This window comes from Aythya fuligula, chromosome 2, assembly GCF_009819795.1.
Source record: "Aythya fuligula isolate bAytFul2 chromosome 2, bAytFul2.pri, whole genome shotgun sequence".
Lineage (NCBI taxonomy): Eukaryota > Metazoa > Chordata > Aves > Anseriformes > Anatidae > Aythya > Aythya fuligula.
In genome coordinates, this window is record NC_045560.1 from 14,245,520 (window position 1) to 14,261,282 (window position 15,763).

Consider the following 15,763-nt stretch of genomic DNA (forward strand, 5'->3'; position numbering starts at 1 on the left):
ACAGCTGTTTAGAGTCACTTACACCCAGTAAAGGATAAATCTGTTACATTTTCCAAAAAGCAGTTCCATTAATGTAGTATCCTTCAAATTCTTATCTGTCGTTTTGCTTCCTCCACAGTGGAGGTCTGCTTCTCCTTTTCCTTCAGTTAGCCAAACACTGCAAAGCAGCATGTCTCTGCAGCATAATTTCAGCAAAGGGATCCAGCTGAAACTACCCAAACCTTCTTCAGGGACGCAGTGATGTGTCCTGCCAGGCTCACTGTGTAGTGGCCTCTCAGGATTTTATACCCATTCTGACTTTTTTGATCTCAAGCAACTAGTACTACTATAGTTTGATTGTGCATCAGGATCCTTTAGCTCAGCTGAAGTGTAGTATCCTAAAAGCTTGCTCTGAACTACAGAGGAGGAAACTCCAAGGTTAGACTTGATCTGAGGTCTCAAAGTCAGGGCAGTATCTTTAATGAAACCTTGCTGGAGCCCAGGTATCAGCTGATGGCATGTAGTTCCTTGTTGGTCACCAGCACACAATGGTTCCTCAATATTATCTTGCTTAACATCAAGATCTCCCAATATACAGGGCTTCTTGCTGTTGCTGTTAAGGTTAGTGCTGGCAGTTTGCTGAGAGACCCCTTCAGGATGAAGAACAGTCTCCTCTTCCTCTTCAGAGAGAAGTGAGTGGGAGCCATCACTGATCTGGCTGACATTTGAGGCTTGACGGTCTTGATTTTGAGGTGGGGATTTTGGGCTGCCATGCTGTACTGTGGGAAGATTTACAATGCCCTCATCCTCTGCATGGAGGTTTGCCAGCAGCTTTTTCTTTTGGTTTCTTGCTGTCATTCTCCGGAGGGCATAGACAAGGTCAGCAAGGCTGAGCAGAAAGGACAGACTGGTGACACCCCAGATGAAAACCATCATGATGGACTTCTCAGTGGGCCGGGAGATATAACAATCAACTGTACTTGTACAAGGTGAATGGTAGCAAGAAAAGCGCTCAGGAACAAAAAATCCATAAAGGTAATACTGAGCAGCTGCAAAGGCAGCCTCAATTAGTGTCCTAAAAAAGAGATGAACAGTGTATGCCCCAGAAAAACTGAGGATACTTAGGTTCTCTGCATCACAATCTAATCCATTGACAAGAGCACTTCTACAAAGTTTCTTCACGTCTTTGTGACTTGATAAATCCTTATGGCCTCTGCGTCTGTACACCAGACAGTGCATTCTTACAATGTACGTAGCTACCTTGTGCAAAACATAAATGCTGAATGCAGCATAAGGTAGCAGGATAGACACAGTCTGAATGAGCCAGAACCTGAAGTGAGATATGGGAGAGAACAAGTCATAGCAAACATTGGAGCATCCTGGTTGCAGGGTGTTGCAGATGAAGCGCTCCTGCTCATCTTGGTAGAGTGGATAGCCTGCTAACACCACCACTGCCATTCGCAGCAGAATTACCAACATTAGCCAGATCTTTCCTAGAAGACAACAAAAGAAGGAGTCAGAGTACTGAGAGAAGAGAGAAGGCAGATAATGTAGTGAGGCTGTCTCTGTATACAAGGCATTTGAAAAAGCACCCCTGTAACCAGTTTCCTCTTGAAAAAGTACCTCCTTAGCTTTGTTTTGACTAGGACTGAAACTTGTGTGAATATGCATTAGCTAGCATATTCCATAACTTTCACCTAGACTTGAGAGTGTAGGAGTTTGACATGCAATAAAACAAGCCAAGTGAAAAAGTGAAACCTTAGCCTAACGAAAACACTCTGAACTTATCCAAATCCATTAGAAAGAAAAAAAAAAAAAAAGAGTGAATAATTCCATTTCTCTTACAGTTCTTACTTACTGTTGGTTTCATATTCCTGCACCTGGATTTTGTCCTATTTCAATATAGATCAGCTAACACAGCATGAAACTCTTCTAAATACAAAAGATTGTTTCATGAAGTAACATTTTTTCTTTGTCTTGGCTACAAAATCATATATAAAGTTTACTACTGCCGACAAAATCTTTCTGCTGTGTCTAGACTGATATTTACTCATGAGCTAGTTAAGGTGCTACTAGAAAACTTATTTAAAATGTTGTATGAGTGTAAATTTGTGTGTGCACATGTACTCCAGTCATTTCTCTCTAATACTTCTTCTGTTGCCTCATTTTCATCATATCTCTCCTTCTTCCATGACCTTGGCATGCTGCCTCTCTCCCTTCAGCTCCCTCCTGTCTTACCACCAACACCGAGTGAAGCCTTACAGGTCTGGCATTTCCATATACTGATTACTTTTATTTGTCTTTTCCTCAGTTCTTTCATATGGTTGTATTAGGTAAGGCTTGGTCTCATCCACTTCAGTGGGAAAGGTCAAGATTTAACCTTATTCCATCATGCCAACAGCAGTGAAATATCAGGCATTGCTACCCTATGTATCATATCTTTTGAATGAGACTTCATTTTTCATGACAGTTCTTGGAGGATATTTGGATGGGGAAGGTTTTATCTAAACATTTTTTTCATAAAGTTACACAAATTGCTATATTACTGACAAAGCTATTTCGTAAAAAGATTTTTTTTTCTGGGCAGGATAGAAAAGTCTGAAAATAAACTGTAATATTGTCAAAAACTAAAAATATATTTTGTACAAACACATGGAAAAATTTAACATCTGAAGTAAAATTTGTGTTTGAATTTCTCAAGCTTCCATTTGAGTCCTGTCAATGTTTTCTTACGTGGTTTTGAAAAATTCATTTAATTTATTAATCACCTGCTTTAGTTTCAAATATTTAAATAAAGAAAGTAAGAAAAGGGGAAAAGGAAAACAAGAAAAAAGAAAAAGGGGAAGAGAGGGAAGAAAAAATCAAAAAGCAAAAAGAAAGGAAGAAGAAAAAAAACCCACACACCTAGGAACAAAAAGGACAAAAATCAAAATAAAACAACAAAGAGTGATGAGATTAATTCTGTACTGTAAGGAGCAGTTAAGAAAGTGGTTTTAACTGTAGATAAATGAATGGCAAGACTGAGTGATGAAGCAGAAGCGTGCTATATGCAGTTAATCACTGAGAAATGCACTGAAAACCTGCAGTCATTAATAGTAACTGTACATCTCACATGCATGCAATGTCTTAAAGGCAATCTGTTGAAGAGAACCGATACATATTCTGAAGGTGTTTTAAAAATCCAGATCCCAAAACATTTTTTCTACAAAATACAGGATTATTTACAGCCACAAAATTATATATTGTCTTGAAAAACATTCTTGTCCTTCCCATAAAGCTATTTCTCTGTAGTTGGTACTTAAACATTCAAATATTTCTGCAACATATATCTCTTAGTGTATTGAGCATGCGATTTGAATGTCCCATGTAATCCATCTGTGGCTAATGGACTTATGGGACTGGATCAGTAAAGCTGCACTCTGAAGTGAAAAATCTTCAATTGGAAAAATGTAAGGATATATAAACTATGTGAGGTATCATCATGGAAAGCTGCTGCTCCTGGCAAAATAAAGTATTATCTAAATAAATTGAGATCTTCCTATTTCATCTTTAATCACCTGAAATTTAGTCGTGGTTTTTCTGAATTTTCGGTTTCTTGTGTTTTGATATGCAGGCTGTGCTGCTGCCCTCTTTTTGACAGTGTTGGTCAATAGAAAGCACCAGCTGTACGGAATCAGTCATCTTTAGAAAACAATACTTCATACTTAGCTAAAATATTTTCCCTGTGAGGACCTCAAAGTGTGTGAAGCACATTAGTTAATTAAGCTTAAAATACTACATGCTATTTCACCATCAATTTTTAATTAGATCATGTACAATAGGGAGTGCTGCTTAAAAAAATCAATGGCTCCTTAGGAAGTAGTTTAGTATGACACACATTTTATCAAGATCCCCTCTGTGCACCACTGTCCCTAACGACTCAGCCCTCATTACCCACGCTACAACAAGCCCCTGCGGCTGAGCTGGGTGCTCCCTGCAGTGCCCAGCACAAACTACAGCACATGCCTGCGACCAGAGCAAAGGGGCTTTGAAAGGTCCTCGAAAGTCTTTCTCTGGCACACATTTTGCTCCAAGCAGCCTATGAAAGAGGAAGAGTGTCTTATTTAAATAAGAAGAAAAGGAAAAAAGAAACACTTGGACCACTGTTTGCTGATGAAAAATAAACTGTGATTTTATTGTTGTTGTTTGTTTTAAATGCATACGTACTTTGCTCATTTATAAAATTAAAGAAGAAAAAAAACAGTGGTAATTACAATGGTACTTAACCACAAACAAATGTCTTCCTGCTAAAGAGAGGTTTTTTCCTTCTTTAAATATTTTGATCCATTGGTGAAGCTACCGCATACATTCTATTGTTGGCTGTATGTGATATAAATGAAGTATTATTTCTGTGTGTTTTCACCATGATCCATACAACAGCCCATAACAGATGTGATCCAAAGCTCAGGCACGAACAGCCAAATTTGAAAACTATGCCAGAATTTTCTTCATAAAGTTCAGAAAATATCCATTGGAGAGGAAGCGGGAAGCTATTTAAGAAGAAAATAAATACACTAACCACTGTTAAACTGCATATCTAAATAATAACTTCTTATTTAAAGGTTACAAAGGGATAGTTAGAAATGAAATTGGACTATCAGTAGAACATTTGTGTGGCTTTGGGACAGGAGCAGTAAAACAAAGAGCAGAGCTTTTAAAAGTACTTACCTACAATTGTCACGTTATAGTTGAGAGTGACAATCAAAAATCCCAGTGAGTCCCAGCGCTCCATGTTCAGTCAGGTTCACCACGCTGCCGGCTCCTGATATCTTTACAGGTTTGGCATTTCCCAGGTAGGTTAGACCTAGACAGGGAAGAAAGAAAAAAGAAATATTTGGTAAGGGTCACACATGAAAACTAGAGTCCCAGCCACAACAACATTACTATTGCTGGATTATGTTGATGATTTGAACAGGACTGTTAGTTCTGGATATAGGAACAACACTTCCTAAGGGTTTAAATTTGTCTTGCTCTAGCTGCTCAGATCCCTCTGCTCTTACCTCTTTTGTGGATCCTCTGCCTGGACAACTGCAAGCAGACAAGCAACAACAGGAGGGATCTCTGCCATTGTAGACTATTCTTACCCTCCCAGGGCATACCAGCCTCCTGGCATTGCTGAGATATTTCAGTGGTGAAAGACAAGGAGAGGGGAGAGAGGGAAGAAAAGCATGGACCAGGAATTAACAGAAGCTTCCCTGTTTCCCCAGGAGAAGCATAGATGAATAAAAGGACACAAAAGGGACACAAAAGGGTAAGCATCCCTGTATTTGACAGACACTGCCAGTTTAGCAGCAGCTCACTGGGAGCTATCCCATTGCAATTTCTCAAAGCAATTTTATTTCTAAAACACAGCCTCCCTGACAGGACATTGTGGCCTTGTCAATCACTGCCACGCCAAAAAGTCCCCTGCGTGCTGAGCCAGCCCGTGGGCTGAGCCTCACCGAAGGCTTGATGAGAAACGGGGGAAGCCCTTACAAAAATGCAGGTGAAGAACTGTTATCAGTACTTCCTTGCTCAACTGCTTGGTACCCAGGGCTTCACACAGCTGACAGCAGGGCTGGTGGCTCCATATCTGCTTGGTGCCCCTGCACAGCCTGCCCTTGGCACCCAGGGAAAACCACAGGTGCAAATATCCCCCCAAGCCTTTTGTTCCTCACCCCCACTGCACCATGCTGCCTTGGGAAAATGATCTCCTCCTTTCCACCCACTGCTCAACTACTTACGTGATGTTGTGTGCAGTCTGACCTTTCCTGTCTGTGTTTTAATAAGGACAAACATAATATGGGCACTTGTTGTCAGCAAATCTTACCAGTAACTAGAAAAACAGCAGAAAATAAGAGGTTTTTTTGTGATACAGCAAGGGAGAAAAGTTATGTCATGACAACCGGAGACCTCAGGGCAGTCTGGGCTTCTTGCTTCAGCCCTGCTCACATCCTTCAACCCATGGCTCTGGTCCCTAGGGGGGCAAGGTGATCCTTTCGTCATGAGGAGTTTATAGCCAGCTGTGACTGGGCAGAGTTTTATGACTGTGTGTGTCTTGCCTGGAAAAAAAAAAAAAAAAAAAAAAAAAAAGGTAAATAATCATTTAATGAAGTAGAACACAACTGCACAGACTTTTCTCCCCAGCTCTCTGATCCCAAAGTGTGCAATGCCACAGCAGAACACACAGAGCATCTTTTCTGTAGTGAACCCCATCCCATGCAAACCCTGTAAGTGGAGTTTGAAAGGATGGCACTTAAAAACCCAGTGCAACTCTTTAACTGAATAAAGAGATTTTTAACTGTAGCAGTAAACACAGGAGTTTTCTTTTTTTCAGAATTGTTTTTTGTAATATATTTGCTGAGCAAAAATTCTTCTGTTACTGAACTGTATTTATGGTGTGAGACAATGGGTTTGGCTTCATTTCCCCATCCAACACTTTTTTTTTTTTTTTTTTTTTTTGTCAGGGTTGTGTATATTTGAGAAATATGGGAAGTAAGGAAAATTGGTGGAAGAGAACAAGAGAACGTAGAAGAAAAGTGAAAATGGATGAGATCTAAATTGTGCTGAGATATGAAGGTATTCCTGGTCAAAATCCTTTGTCAAAAATAGTTAATAAAAATAGAGTCAGGAATGTCGAGATGGTGGCAGGGTATGCATGCTCAGCAGCTGCATTCACACAATAGGCTATAAATTGTCCCTGTCAATATTGCCAGTTAAAATATCCTTGCTTGTCATTGCTGTGAGAGATCGCTAACATTTGTGCAAGAGGATAACTGCTAGGGATTTAAGCCTCTGAACTGTTGCCTTCGGGACTACACCAGGCAACTATATCTGGTCCCACAGCAGGATGTGCTAAGGTAGGTTGGCCCATTTTCTTTAAAAAGAAAGAAAGCAACATCCCCCTCCAGACTCACCATGCAGCCTAACTTAGGAATCGATTTACGTCAGAAAGTCTAAATTCTATTTTAGTTTTTTTTTCCAGACAACTTTAGCTTTTCTATTTTAGCTTTTCCAGGCAACTTGTATCTGACTTCAGTCCAACACTTCTCCTTTCTGGGGTGTGTTCTCTTTGCCATACTTTTTCACGATGTTTTTTACAGTCTCTTCCCGTGCATGTGGCACCTCTCTCATAAAAGGGATCAGGATTTTTGTTGTAGCCTCCAGGTGACCACAAATGAAGGTTTTGGTTTATTAAAGGGTTTCTGATCAGCCGCAGACTGTGTCAGTCACTGGTTTCACTCCAGAAGGGAAGGGTGGTGAAACAAGGAGACCTGGGGCAGGCTGTCAAAGAAAAACAGGGGACATAACCATAGCCAACGTCAGGGTATGGCTCTCAGAGGCATTGCAGTGACAAATCCACTCATGTATCAGTAGCCAGTACCTCTGAGAACTCTGAAAAAGCACCAGGATGTCTGATACACCCACCCTGCACCTTCTCTGGCTGTTAGTGGAGTATTTGAGGAAGGTCAATGCTTCCCTGTGTGTTAATCCACTTGATCTCCTCTGGCAGATGTGCTCTCTGGTCCGAATGAACTATGGGCCCTCTCTGGGGCTGGTTGGGGTGCACCAGCAAGGGCCAGCAGAAGCAGCCAAGGGGATGAGCAACAACTGCACCAGGACTGCACTTACACACAGATGTCCACTTCCTCAAAAACAGCAATGTTTTCTCCATAGCTGTGCAATCCCTCTAGTAGCACAGGGACGTCAGCTCTGCAGTACCACCAGCTGGCATGGCACCACCACCCATGACAGAGGACAGGCACATGGTGCACAGCCCCATCCCTCCAGACACACTCCAGTACTAGCATCTCACAAAACTGTTCCCAGGCTGTAATAAATTTCAGTTACGGCTCATTCTACTTAGATAGGAGAGACAGGTAGAAAACACTGACACGGCTTTGTGTAAAGCTAAACTTCAAACACTAGTTGTAGCTCAGTGTGCCTGATTTTAGAAGAGGTCTTTAAAAGTCACAGGAAAGCTTTTGCTTTCAGAAACCAACAATGAAACATAAGAAGATGCAACTAAATCTATTTAAGCATCCACAACTGCTGTCTACATTTCTAACCCCTTACCACAAGTCCAGGGCTTGACCCTGCAAAAATTCACAGATATGACTCTGTCATTGTGTGTGACCCACTAGAACTTTCTGAACTACTGGAATTGCATTTCACTATGGACCTGTGTCAGGTTCCCAGGCTGAACCCTGGATTCTTTGGCACAAAAGTTCAACAATGACCCTTCACTTGGTCCTTGGTTCAGAATGACATTCAGAGTGATGCAAAGTAATGCAACAAATCATGGGCCCAGGAGCAAATCAGAGTCACCTGAAGCTAACCCCACAGAAGCTTGTACCATTCCTCTAAAATTCTGAAGTCACAACCACATCTGTCCTACCCAGTCCACACCTACACTAACAACATGCAAGTGTAGTGCAGTGGGAGCTATTACAGGAGATTGCACTCTGTAGCACATCTGCCAGCAATAATGCTACCTCCTTGTGCCAATTTAATTAAAATTAAGGCAAAAATGGGTCAGTGTAACAGCTTCCCTAGTACAGAAGGGGAGCTGGCATTTCAATCCAGGGCATTTGACAGGCTATTGTTTAAGAAAGAAGAATTACAGATGCATATCTAATATTTTAAAGACTAATTTAAAAATCTACGTAGAATTTAATTTCAAAGTAGCAAACATTATTTACTTTCTACAGTAAATTTGCAGTTTACTTCAGAGAGTGAACTGCGCATTCAAGTGAAAAAATAATCTATTCAGAAAGGACATTAAACAACATTAAAATTAAGGCAATTAGTCTTGATGTCCTTATTTTATAGAATTAGGAAAATACAGCAGAAGAGTGAGAGGAGGAAAACAAGGTAGTCATGAAGGATAACAGCAAACAAATAGAGAGAAAAGTTGTCCAGAATTTTACTTTTTTTTTTTTTTTAAGGTACGTAGTGCATATGTATACATATAAACCTGTCAGACAAACTTGAAAGTAATCATGTAACATGTGTAAAACCCTACTACAGCGTATGCACAGCGAAGGAGCAGGCACAGCGTGGGAAGCCCTCGCCTGTCGCAGGCAGAGGTGATGTGGTGCTGCACACACTGCCCCGAGCTCTGGCTGTGCGTCACTCAGAGACTCACTGCAAGCAGCACACTCTCAAGGCAGCCTCTCAGCAAAACAGATGTCATTGCTGTGCAAACATTTAGCAAGCAAGGACATTGTAACCCAGGAATTAGGGCCATGGAGACTATGCACACTGAGGCAAGGGTGCAGTAAATCTTTTCCATCAAGAACAATTAAAGGGGAGCTTAAACAACATTCCCCATCATTCGGCCTACAACCCAGCAGTCCCCAGAGCTGCCTTCATTCAAAAGGGCTTTTAGGAAACTTTCAGATTCTTTCTCTCCCTCTACTCCACTCTCTTGAGACCCCACCTGGAGTACTGCCTTCAGCCCTGGGGCCTGTCCGAGTGAGGGCCATGAGGGTGATCAGAGGGCTGGAGCACCTCTGCTGTGCAGACAGACTGAGGGAGTTGGGGTTGTTCAGCCTGGAGCAGAGAAGGCCCCAGGGAGATCTTACAGTGGCTTCCAGTACCTAAATGGGCCTACAGAAAAGCTGGGGAGGGACCCGTTGTCAGGGGGTGTAGTGAGAGGACAAGTAGTGATGGCTTTAAAGTAAAAGAGGGGAGATTTAGTTTAGATACTAGGATGTAATTCTTTACAATGAGGGTGGTGAGGCACTGGCACAGGTTGTCCAGAGAAGCTGTGGATGCCCCATCCCTGGAGGTGTTCAAGGCCAGGTTGGATGGGGCCCTGCGCAACCTGACCTAGTGGGAGGTGTCCCTGCCTACGGCAGTGGTTTTTAATTAGACGGTCTTTAGGGTCCCTTCCAACACAAGACATTCTCTGATTCTGTGAACATGTCCCTCTTCCCCTTCTGTCTACCTTCAGGAAGGAGATACACACACAGATGTAATGTCATATACACAAATCCATAAGTATATGTGGGTGAAAAAGTCCAGCAGGACATCTAGAACAGACAAATTCAGCTCTTCTTTAACTGCTCATATTGATGGCACTTGAGTTTGGTAACTTCCACTCCTTACCCATCTTTGATACTGAGGTCTTGTGCCTGCAGTGTCTTGTGTATGTTTTTTTGCCTCCCTCTTCCTCTACTAATTTAGTAAATCTAAACCAATAGTATTTTACTGCATACTCTCAAGGAATTAGATTATTCTAAGTCTTACTTTGCCTCAAACAGATCCCCTTACAATAAATATTTGAAGGTTCAGGACATGTTTTACAGGAGATCTTCCTAAAGGAAATCTGCTTCTAAGATGAGAACAAATGGAAAAAACAGCTCGCCTTTAGGCTTTGGTTCAGCAAAGTCAATGATATTCAGCCAAGAACTTAACTTTAAACATTTCAAGACCGATCTAAAGGGAAATTAAGTAATGGGAAGTACATTCTCATTCAGAAGCTCAGGGCCAATTTCTTCAAAAGTATTTAATTTTATGAAGTAGTATAAGTTCAAAGTGAGTCCATGGGGTTTCCAAAAGCACATTATTAATATCTGCTAAACTCCTACTGAAATAAGTAACTATACCAGTACATGTCATTATTGAAATTTGCTGTGCTGTAACACACACAAAAAGTCTAATGTATGAGAAGTTCCAGCTATTTATTTTTATTAAATTTTGCATGTAACACTTGACACCAAGTTTTATACCTACATTTTTGTGCAGAGCAAATGGACATCCAAAGGTCTGGAAAGTCTTGGAATCCCAAGTTTTATGCTGAAGCTGGTGATGGCATTGGTACCCAACACCTGACCTTAATCAGAGGCTGAGTTCTTTGCTCAGGCAGCTCCAAACCTATCAGTGCTAAGGCAGACGAAAGGCAGAAGAAGGGACATTTCAGATTGGGTGGGCCCTCAGGTAATACTTTGCTGCACCTTGATAATAGTGCGATGAAAATTTTGTTAATTAAAAAAATTACGTACTACCTACTCCTATGTTACTACCTACTCCTATGTTAGTACCTACTCCTCCCCTGTACTAGCCTAGTGACGGTGACAGCAGAAACGGTTTGCACAAAGCAGCATCACACTCTGAACTTCCACTGGCAGAGAGATCACTGAACAGAAACCAGCCCTTTGCACTTCCAACAAAAGACAGATGATGAAAAGTAACCATGAACAATGGAGGTGTTGAGAAGCTGTGGGAGAGGCCTTCACATGACAGTAGAAGTGCAGCCTGGAGTGGGTAGTCAATGGGAGAGAGAGACCTCTGTCCTGGAAGGTGTCCTGCAGAGGTCCTCTTTGAGAAGGACTGAGGCCCCGGCAGTCACACAGACCTCATAACAGGAGTGGCATCAGTATACAGCTGAAGATACCAGATAGTCACTTACTCCTGTTATTTGTGTTGCCTAGCTTTGATGTTGTTTGCAAATGAAGTTGTTTGTACTATTTTAAAGTATGGTGCACTGATATTGTGGAAATTGTTAAAGTAAGAAAAATGCCATAACTAATTGGGAAAGAGGTTTCATAATACATGTAAGTAAATAATGGCAAAAATATCTTTGGCTGGGTATACTTTTAATTTAGTACTTACATAGTACTGCTTCTCAGTATGAACATTACAGAGACCAAATAGATCATGGTTTTCAACAGGCACAGCAGAAGGGGCTATTGTGTTGGTTCTGGATATCAGTAAATAAATCCATCATATCAGATTCAACATACAGGCAGCCACTGTGGAATTAAAATAGGAGCTCTTTACACCTTCTTGTATTTCATGGCCAATCATTTTAAGGAACAAAACCCATACTGTTGTCTGCATTATTGAACACTCAAACTGCTTTTTCTTTCACTATGGACAGATGAATGTAAGTACTTAGTCACTGAAACCAGGCACAGAAACCAAGCATCAGACACCATAGGGAAAAGGCTACACCAGCACAAAAATGAAGAAGGAGAGCTGGAATGAGAGAGGTGATGTTTTTCCCTCTGATTCACGTATAGTTTAAATCTCAGGAATTACTGCAGGCAGTACTGAGTGGGGATTTCTGATTGCATGTGAAGAAATGTCTTTTCCAAATTAAATTAATTCCTGTGCTGAAGTCAAAAGGTACATTCTTTTAAATTTTATCTACATCTTAAAAATATGACTTTAAATCACCAATAAGTTGTATCTGGCCCATAATAAAAACCTTCTCCAAAAGAGTTTTTCTGCCTAAAATGAACATGTACATTTATCACATTGTTTCACAGTGAGAGCCTTTGATCTCCAGATGTGCTTTAAAAATCATGAAGGAAAATTCTAATATTTTTCTTAATTGTTATTCACATCTTATTTGGAAAATAATAATAGATTTCTTGAATCACTGTCGGGATCCTCACATTAGCTATGTACATCTAGCCATAGGAAAGCATTTCAAGGGCAATGCATAAAGGAGTTTTTGAACCTGATCTTGATTTCACTCTGTCTTCTTTTGACCTTACTCTGTGACCAGCTAATAGTCTGCTTATTAAAGTTCAAAGTGGCCTTGTAGAAAGTATTTTAAACAAACCGTATCTAGGCCAACCACCACAATATTGGGAAAAAAAAAAAAATAGAGACCAGTTCAGGATGTGAATTTGTCCTCCCCGAACCTATGCTTTACAATAAACACCTACCTTGCTAGCTGCCTGCTGTTTCCATGGTTTCTGTTTTGTTTTCTCCCAAAGAGCCTTGTTAATAATCATTGCTAATGAGCTCTGAACACTCTGGGCAGGACATGAGGAATTCCCCTGTTAAACTGGGATAGCATTCATACTTAATGCATTATATCAACCAGGATTTTCTCTTTTGAAGAGAAAAACATCATATACCTCAGTATGATGGCTTGGTTCTTGATAAAATTAATAGGAATTCCATATCTGATTCTCATTTAAACCCCTACCATAACCCCAAAAGGGCAACATGAATCATAAATTATTTATTCTGTTATTTTAGAGAGCAAAAGACAACAGACAAGAATCACCAAGAGTGGATTTCTCAGCAGGATGCCCATTCCCAAAACAGACCGCAGCAATAAGGAGATTTTGGCAGCAAGGGACACTGTGCCATGAGTGGATAAAAGGGTTGATGAGAGTCCTGCCTCAGGTCCCATTTAGGTGGGGGAGATGAAATGCAGCCCTTCCCATTCTTGCATCCAGCCTGCCATGGCACCAGCCTGATCTAGCATGTGTGACTGGTGGCTTCGCGCTGGTAGCAGCCACTTTTACTGCTAGCAGGTTTTCAGCTTTTAGCTATCAAAGCTCTAATGATCAAAGCTTGCTGCAGAAATTTCCCATTAGCTGGTTATTGGAGAGCTGAGCGGAAAAGAGGGATTCTTCATGTCCTGTTGTAGGACATGTAGCTATTCCATGCTACAGGATGAGACCAAGAAACATTACAGCTTCTGCAGACATGGCCTAGGCTATAGCATTTTTAAAAGTATATTGCAAACAAAAATAATATCATTTAAGAGTATACCAGTAGTCTTGCCCATAAAGGTGTGTAAAGGAGTCTTTCTCTAGCATCTATACTAATAATGCATTTCATGTTTTTTAAATGCTAGTTCGACAACCTATTTTCCATGAAGCAGAAGGCACTACCAATTACCTGCCTTTACTCACCCATCACTTGCAGGGTACTTCCATTAGCTGTGCCCTGCACAAATGCAGGCTCATGTCCCCAGATGTGCTTTGCTATGCCCTGTTGCCTGCCAAGCCTGAGAAGCATCTCCACTGAACCAAGTCTCGCCTCTGCAAATCCTTTCTGCTTGGCTGGGTAAAGTGATTTTGCCCACTTGAAGATATGAAACAGCTTCCAGTGAAAATTCTTTTGGAACTGGTAATAGAACTGAAGTTTCATCACTACAGCAAGGCAGGAATACAGACAAAGCAGAACTATTAACTGCAGCCTTCTGCCTGCTCTGTGACAGATACTTTGCCTTTTCAGCCTAATACTCGTCTACAAAATTGCTACAAATTAATGTGTTTCTGACATGTTTAAAGATTACATTAGTTCTTTTAACTGACCGTAGATATTTGTGAACATATTCCTTCATGAACTGCATTGTGCCTCATAACTGCTCATACTATTAAAGTTCTCCACTGTTCCCCCCCCCCCCAGTTTTTCCCCAAGTTGTTACATTTTGCTGTTTTCTCTTTTTGCTGCCTTCAATTCCCATCATAGGAAAAAACTGTTTAGGGCATCCAAAAAGAACCATGAAATATCTGAAAGGAAAGAGCAGTGAAATACTTTAACCCACTCAACTTGTCCATGATGTTTTCATTTCTGGGAAACCAAACTTATAAATTACCAAACGTCTGCATTCCTGAATATAACTGTATTCTCTTATGCACATGACAAATGAAGTTATGTCACAGTTGTTTATATCTAGACAATTAACCTTTACCTCAATGAGCAAGCTCATTTAACCTCAAAAATATAAAGCTTTGAAAGGTTACAGTAACTTTTATTTGAAGATCAGCCTGAGTCCTTCAGGCCACATGAAAGCTGCATTCCCCTGCAGCAAGGCATTGACTGTTTCCACATGCTGAAGGCAGTTGGGGAGGATTACAGTTTTTTTATTTGCTGATAAATGCTATGGGTACCTACACATGGACTTTGCTCTATTTAGAGCTTTATGTCAGAAGCCCCCTAGACTCTTATTTTGTGTATTGGAAAAACTTCTGTTGGAAGAGTGATCTGCAGGAACTCCCGCCCTGAACTGCCAGAAGCAGGGAACGGTAATTTTCACTTCAGGTACCTTGCCCCTCTTACTCTTCCTGCTTTCAGTGACTATGTGATGCCTCCCCAAGATTTAGAGGTTTCAACTCCTCTAATGTTGGAGAAGTAAGCACGAGTTTGCAACAGCCCCAGCTTCACACAACCCCTGCGCTTCAGGCACCTGGGCAGGGGGTGGTGGCATGCCCGTACCTGACAGGACACCGCAGACCCCGCACTGCTGCTGGTTTAAGGCACAAAACCACTGAAAGTGCTGTGTGAAAGTACACATGGATAAATAAACTGAAGAAAGCAGGGTTGCTAGCCAGCGTGCTTTGATCCAAAATGTGAAAGGTTTCATAATTCCCAGTGTAATCTCTGAATTCAAAGTTAACAGCGATCTCTGTGATCTGGCAGTAAGACAAGCATTGCTGCCAGCACGGAGAGCAGCTGCAGGAGCAGGAGAGCAGCTCAGGTCTGTGTGAAACCACCATGACCCTCACCCGAAGGCTTTGGGCACCTTGAGAGCCTGTCCTACACAGAACAGGGCATGGCGGGGCCTCTGTACCACAACGGAGAGAAACAGCCGCAAATCCGGGCTAGGCCTGAGGCGCACCAGGGCTGTGTAATGAAGCCATTTCTTCTAAGCACTTCATGTACTAACACAAACAGGGCAGATCTGCAGAACTGGATGTTTTCAACGCCCAAGAGAGGGAGCTGGGAGGGATTTTTGTTTTGGTGATCGTGGACAGCTTGGCCTCTCCCTCAGCTGCCAGGGCCCAGATGCTGGAGTGGAGCCCATGGGCTTCCCCTTGCCCCACTCGCCTTCATGTCACACTTCAGCCCGGCTTCTTCATGAGGGCACCATGAGGCTTAGAAAGGGTTGATGGGGCTGTGGGGGTATTTGTGCTAATCCCAAAGGACTGAAGTCAGGAGAATAGAACATGTTCCGCAGTGGAAACAAACTGAAGAAAAAACGCTGAGGAAAACTAACCAATAACAC

At 41.6% G+C, this 15,763-nt stretch overlaps 1 protein-coding gene across 1 annotated transcript; it reads right to left on the reverse strand.

Moving 5' to 3' along the window:
- Window positions 1-282: 282 nt before the first annotated feature.
- On the reverse strand, window positions 283-4,750 carry GJD4 (gap junction protein delta 4). Its single transcript, XM_032180794.1, has 2 exons — window positions 4,687-4,750; window positions 283-1,472 (listed from the first exon to the last, which is right to left on the reverse strand). Exons 1-2 carry the CDS (start codon window positions 4,748-4,750, stop codon window positions 283-285), a joined length of 1,254 nt encoding a protein of 417 aa, XP_032036685.1.
- Between the last annotated feature and the right edge of the window lie 11,013 nt (window positions 4,751-15,763).